This window comes from Vicia villosa, linkage group LG3 (assembly GCF_029867415.1).
Source record: "Vicia villosa cultivar HV-30 ecotype Madison, WI linkage group LG3, Vvil1.0, whole genome shotgun sequence".
In the NCBI taxonomy this organism is placed as follows: Eukaryota; Viridiplantae; Streptophyta; class Magnoliopsida; order Fabales; family Fabaceae; genus Vicia; species Vicia villosa.
Genome location: NC_081182.1, coordinates 81,780,231 through 81,786,672, shown reverse-complemented (window position 1 = coordinate 81,786,672; position 6,442 = coordinate 81,780,231). Strand labels below are relative to the sequence as shown.

The 6,442-nt window shown below is 33.0% G+C and overlaps 1 protein-coding gene across 1 annotated transcript; it reads left to right on the top strand.

Moving 5' to 3' along the window:
- The first annotated feature begins 629 nt into the window (after nt 1–629).
- Nucleotides 630–5,529, top strand: LOC131662048 (uncharacterized methyltransferase At1g78140, chloroplastic). Its single transcript, XM_058931727.1, has 9 exons — nt 630–887; nt 980–1,083; nt 2,465–2,605; nt 3,266–3,350; nt 3,902–4,095; nt 4,226–4,337; nt 4,691–4,798; nt 4,943–5,084; nt 5,280–5,529. The coding sequence occupies exons 1-8, from the start codon at nt 738–740 to the stop codon at nt 5,081–5,083; spliced, it is 1,035 nt and encodes a 344-aa protein (XP_058787710.1). The 5' UTR covers nt 630–737; the 3' UTR covers nt 5,084; nt 5,280–5,529.
- Nucleotides 5,530–6,442: the final 913 nt, after the last annotated feature.

Here is a 6,442-nt window from a genome sequence, read left to right as displayed (position 1 = left end):
GCTCGTGAGGAAATGAACGTTATTTAACGGGTCTAAATTATCATTTAAACTTATAAGCTATAACCTATAAGCTCAAAAATGTGTCATATCAAACATACTCTTAAATGATTCATTTGTGGGTCATTCATCTTAGAAATTAATTTTACGATAAAAATGTCAAGTCAATTATCATTGATCTTTTAAATTTTATAAGTTGGTCCATGTCTTATAAATTATATTTGGATTGATGGCATGGAATAAAATATAATGGAATGGTATGGTATGGTAATTAATAAGATTTCATTGAATTTATAAATATGGATAACATGTAAGGGGCAATGATGAAATTCACCATTCTTTTAAATTCAATTTGGATTTATAAATAATGGATGAAATGTAATGGTAATCCAATTTACAATTTTTTTCATTCAATTTGGAAGTGTATGTGATGAAATGACAATGAAGAATGATCTATGTACCGCTGCTCAATTCATTCCGTTCTGTTATGTTTCATTTCATTCCGTTCTTATTTCATTCCGCTCCATTGTGTTATTTTCATCCATCTAAACTTTAAGTTTGCATTGAAAATTTTATTTTTATTTATATTTTAAAAATTGATCATTCCCATTAAAAAAAGCACAAGTTAGCAAGATAAAAAAATTAAAAAAAGAAAAAGAAAAAGTAGGAGGCACACACACCAGAAACGTCAACGATGGAAGGCGAGGCAGTTGCAGTGCCAAACTGACAGAATTCAAATCATGATAGGCATATCAGTAACCGGTATGATGTACACGCTCACCCCAACAATCTCTTCATTCACGCGCTTCTCACCCACTTTTTTCACTTCTAATTTTCGTCTTCGAGCTTCTTCTTCTTCAACCACATTTCTTGACACCAATCCAACGGTGGTAAGTAATAGTGTTTCTTTCTCCTATTCATTTAAGCAGTTCATCGAATAAGCACTTTAATTAATTGATTACTGAACGTGGTTTTTGTCAAGGATTCCGTTGTAGTTGAGAACGAAGTTACTCGGAGCAGCAATCCCTTGGCTTGTCCCGTGTGTTACAACTCTTTAAATTGGAAAACTCATCATGCTTTGTCCCTGTAAGTAGTTGATGTTCGTAATCGATTCTCACCTTTGAGTGAATTTATTTTTTAGAATTGATTTTGGTTAAAAGTGATTATGTTTGGATATAATTCTACGCCTCTAGAATTGCTTTTACCTCTTCCAAAAGCTAGACTAAACATACACTTAGCCTATATTTGATTTTGGGGTGGGAAAAATTGTTTTTGAGTGAATTGATTTTGTAAAATTGATTATGGTTAAAAGTGAGTTGAATGTAAAGTGATTTATGTTTGAATAATTTTATGCAATTGAGTTGAACAGTATATTTCAATCCAAAAATCACGTTTAAGTTCAAAAGCTACAAATTCTATTTTCAAGTAGAATCAATTCTACTTTAGAAGAAATAAAGACCTCGAAATCATTCAAAAATTAGTTCTACACCTTTAGAATTGTTTTTGACTCTTAAGATAAACCATACACTAAATTGTGTTGAACCCTAAATGTAGCTTCTTTGTAAAAGCTAAACTGAGTTGGCCCTAAAATTACATTTAAAGGTAAAAGCTACAAATCTAGCTTCTTTTTAATCAATTTTAGAAGTTAAATGAATTCTAGTTAGTTAGTGTATCTTTGGTTCTTATGTGAGAAGAATTGATTTTGAATGGATCGATTTTATAAAATTGATTTTAATTAGTTATATGAATGTAAAGTTGTTTATGTTTGAATGTATTTATATAAAAGTGAGCTGAACTACATATTTCAGTGTAAAAATTATGTTAAAACTTAAAAGCTATAAATCCTAATTTCATGTTTGATGAGACAAAATCAATTATACCCAAGAAGAAACAAACATGTCAAAATCAATTAGCGCGTGTTTGGTTATGCGGTGAAAAAAATTGATTTCGAGTAAATTGATTATGTAAAATTGATTCTGGATAAAAGTGAGTTAAAGGTAAAGTGATTTATGTTTGGAGAATTTTTTGCAAAAGTGAGTTGAACAATAAATTCTAGTGTAAAAATCACGTTTGATCAAAAGCTACAAATCCTAGCTTCAAGTAGAATCAATTTTGGAAAGCATAATCAATTCTGCTCGAGATCAACCAAACACGTCAAAATCAATTCTAGACGTCCATAATCAATTCTAGATGCCTCAAACGTGAAACCAAACTACATTTAGAATCAATTATATTCAAGTGCTTCAAACGTGGAACCAAGCATACTAACCCCAAAGTTAATTTTAAGTCTTCATAATCACTTTTGACTATTCCAAAAGTGAATGGAAACATGTACCTAGTGCATGTTTGGTATCATGGTAGGTTTCTTGAAATGCCTGTGTTTGACTACTTTTGTTCTAATGTATCTATTCACGTTCACATGGCTAACTGGTTTATATTTCTTCATTGGAATGGATATATGATGCAGAGATTCTATCCCTGGATCTAGTTTACAATGTAGAACCTGTCAGAAAGCATATGTTGGTAACCAAACTCATCTTGATCTCACGGCAATAAGCGGTGCTAAAAACTATGGTGAATCCATGCCAGCTTCCACTGAGCTTTTCAGGCACGCGTGTTTCCTATTATTATTTTCATTTTTTTCCTTGATATGATATGTTTATTTATTTTTAACTATTTAATCTTTAATTGTATTTGGTCTCTTTGTTTGAACTGTGTATGTTGGTGATTCTGATAGAAACAGAAAATGTTTGAAGTACTAACTAATTCTAGCCAAACCAAGTCTTGAAAATAAATGTAAACGGCTTTATCATATATCTAATGTTTCAGTTTTTCATTTGTTGATTGCAATGAATTTTCCAAAAAGAAAATCTTGGATTTGAGATACACTGTATTTGCAATGGCTGTTGTCAAATACAATGATGGTGCCGTGTGTAAGAACGGTTGCATTGCATTATAACTAGTTGTCACCACATTGTTTTATTAAGAGTTCTGGAAACAGTTTTAGACACTGCATTTTTTATCATTTAATCATGTTCCTACATCTGGTATTTAGTTTTAGTAATTTTAGGCACCACATACATACATAGATATGATAAAACAGTGTTCGAAGCATAGATATTAAACATAGTGTTCATATCAATAGTTTGTTATATAATGACACACTGCTGCTGAACAATAGAATTTGTTATCTAAATGTTGTAAACTTGAATTGGAAGCTGACTTGCCAGTTGCCACTTCTATGCATAACGATTGTTTGTTGAATCAGGACGCCGTTGATATCATTTCTCTATGAGAGGGGCTGGCGTCAAACCTTTTCTGTAATGGGTGGTTTTCCAGGTCCTGAGAAAGAGGTTAATTAAATGTCTCAATTTCTAACGGCATTTCCCTCTTGTTGGACCCACGTTTTTTTTCTCAATATGGTTTCCTGTGAATAAATTGGTTATTTATTCCTTTATCTTCCACTTTCTTCAGTAGGGATATTATACAATTGGAAGAATTGTGATTCTTGAATTTGTTATATAGGTTTGTTAAGAGTTTAGAGGAGCTTCTTAAACTGATTCAATAATCCAAGAACTACTTATGCTAAGCAGCTTATCAGATGACCAGGTTGTACCTTAACTTGTTAGTATTTGTAACTATAAACTAAAAATCGAGCTTATCGATCTAAGCGGAAAGTAATTTATGTGAGCTCCATAAGCTATTTTTTCGTTAGTACATCTAGCTCCAAATTAACTCATATAAGCCCAACTTAGATCCAGGGTTAGAGCTATACCATTCAGTTTGTTTTGATTATCGTTTGGTGGCTGATTAGAATAACATGAACTCGGAAATGGGTACTTTCTGTCTTCCCTCTTCATGTGCTGTAACAACTAGTCATGCCTTTTGTTGAATTTGGTTGCAGTTTGAAATGATGAAGGGTTTCCTAAAACCAATATTGGGTGGAAATATCATCGATGCTAGTTGTGGAAGTGGAATGTTTTCAAGATTATTTGCAAAAAGTGGACTTTTTTCTTTGGTTGTGGCTCTGGACTACTCAGAGAACATGTTGAGGCAATGTTACGAGTTTGTTCAGCAGGAAGATAACTTTCCAAAAGAGTACACAAATTTCTGAATCAATTTGAATTTTATCATACCAAGCTTCTGAACTCGATGTTTTAATTGAGCTGTTCAAAAGAAATATTTGATTCATTTTAAATTTATCTTTCACATACATTACTGTTGCTAGGAACTTCATCTTGGTTAGAGCAGACATAGCTAGACTTCCTTTTGTCTCAAGTTCTATTGATGCCGTGCATGCAGGAGCAGCTCTCCATTGTTGGCCTTCACCATCAGCAGCTGTAAGCGAATAATCATTAGTTAATATTTGGAATTTTTACAAAAATACTAGTATTTTATTTGTTTGAATATCTATTGAAATGGTTTGTGACAAATAGTTTGACCATGGAATCCCAAAAGGTTTATGCAGTATTGTATCGGCAACTATGAAGAACATGTTTCATGCTTTCAATGATGATAAACAATTTTGATTATAAACTGCTTATGCAGTATTAGCATAATATTTTGGATAATTTACTTAATTGATTTATCATAGTGCTTTTGCATAGTTTTGTCATATGATCATGAGTATCATCATTCCGTATAGCATGTTTCACTCACTTTCCTCCATTGTTTCCATGACTTGATTTCGCAGGTAGCTGAAATAAGCCGTGTTTTACGGCCTGGAGGTGTCTTTGTTGCAACCACCTACATACTGGACGGGCCTTTTAGCGCTGTCCCATTTCTAACTACATTTCGCCGGGTATAAAACTTTTGTCCATATTTGGCATGCTCGTTTGAATTAATACCCTGAGTGAGAGTAACTAAAGCTACTCTGTAAAAGTTTTATAAGCTTTTTTCAGTTCTATCAAGTTTTGAATAGTGGCCAATTTGTTTCCCATATTAGAGTATAAAGCAAGTATCCGGGAGCTGCGTCTTTCTCTCTGAGCGTGAACTCAAAGCTCTCTGCAAGGCGTGTGGACTGGTTGGGTTTAAATGCATCAGAAATGGGCCTTTTGTGATGATTTCTGCTGCAAAGCCTAAATAAGGTTTGAGTTTCCTGGTGCTCTCTGTGCTGCCTTCAAAACATATTTTGCCAAGTTTTTATTTCTTGACAGGATCATTTTATTTAAATTGCTAACAGTTAAAAAAGCTGCATGTTGATATGTTAAAATTGTGGTTTCACTAGTACAAAATGACAGCTTCATTTAGAAAAATGATATTTAGACACATTTTTTCCTTAGATTATTGGCATATCAGAAGTTGGGAAGAGACAACACTTCACACCGAAAATGTGTCGATTTCGACAGATGGTGAAGGGGGTGTCCGTTCATCAAGATGTGTGAGAAATGTGAAATCAAATTTATTTGTAAATATTGCAGCTCCTCTATTTGACCCTTCTACTTAATTGGTTTTTTCATTTTTTCTTTTCTTTGCATTTGATGTATCATTACCTCATCACCATTCTATAACTAGTAATTGGAGTAATAAGAATATGCTTCATCGTTCAACTAATTAAATAGCATATATAAGCAAGGGAAATTCTTCCATCAAAAATCGGTAAAGATAAAATCCTGTTACTGCATATTCTCACTCTGCTTGTGCAATTAATGCTAAACATTTGATCAAATTCTGAAATTTTCCAGCGACCGAACATATTTATTACCTTATTAGCATTAGACGAAGTTCCTCTCAAAAACCTCATATTCTCAATCGGAAAACTGTGCCTTCGGAATCAAATTGATTCTCGTCACTTGAGTCTCTTTTCTTAATTTCTGTTCAATTACTCTTTCCCATAATTTTATGGTACGAATCATAAGCTTAATCTCCCTATAATTTGCACAATTTTATATATCTCTCTTGTTCTTATAGATTGAAACTAAAGTGTTTCTTTTTCATTTACCTGACATGCATTTTTACCTCATAATTTTATTAAAGAGTTTGGTGAATCACCCAATACCTCTATCTCCAAGAATTTTCAACACTTCAATAGGTATGTTGTTTGGCCCAACCGCCTTACTGCTACTAATTTTTTTCAACGCTTCATTTACTTCCTGTTTCTGAATCCGACGATAATAATTATAGTTCCGATCCTCTTCTCTTATGTCGACTCTGCTAGAGTCAGGTGAGATATCATATCCTTCACTAAATGAGTTGTAGAAATATGTCTTCCACCTATCCTTTATATATTTTTCCTACACTAAGACTTTGCCTTCTAAATCCTTAACACACTTCACTTGATCCAAATCTCTAGTCTTTCTTTCTTTTCCCTTAGCAAGCTTATATATAGATTTTTCTCTCTCTGGTTCATAGAGATTGGTATAATCTGTCAAAAGCTCGGGTTCATGCTTCATTCACCGCCTTCTCGGTCTCATTCTTAACTTTCTTGTATTTTCCCATGTTTTGA

Bases quoted from the DNA above. Each gene is read 5' to 3' on its own strand.
- LOC131662048 (XM_058931727.1), top strand. From the start codon at position 738: ATGATAGGCATATCAGTAACCGGTATGATGTACACGCTCACCCCAACA. The intron at 2,606-3,265 runs GCACGCGTGTTT...TTGTTGAATCAG, and splicing joins GCTTCCACTGAGCTTTTCAG to GACGCCGTTGATATCATTTC. The intron at 4,799-4,942 runs GTATAAAACTTT...TTCCCATATTAG, and splicing joins TTCTAACTACATTTCGCCGG to AGTATAAAGCAAGTATCCGG.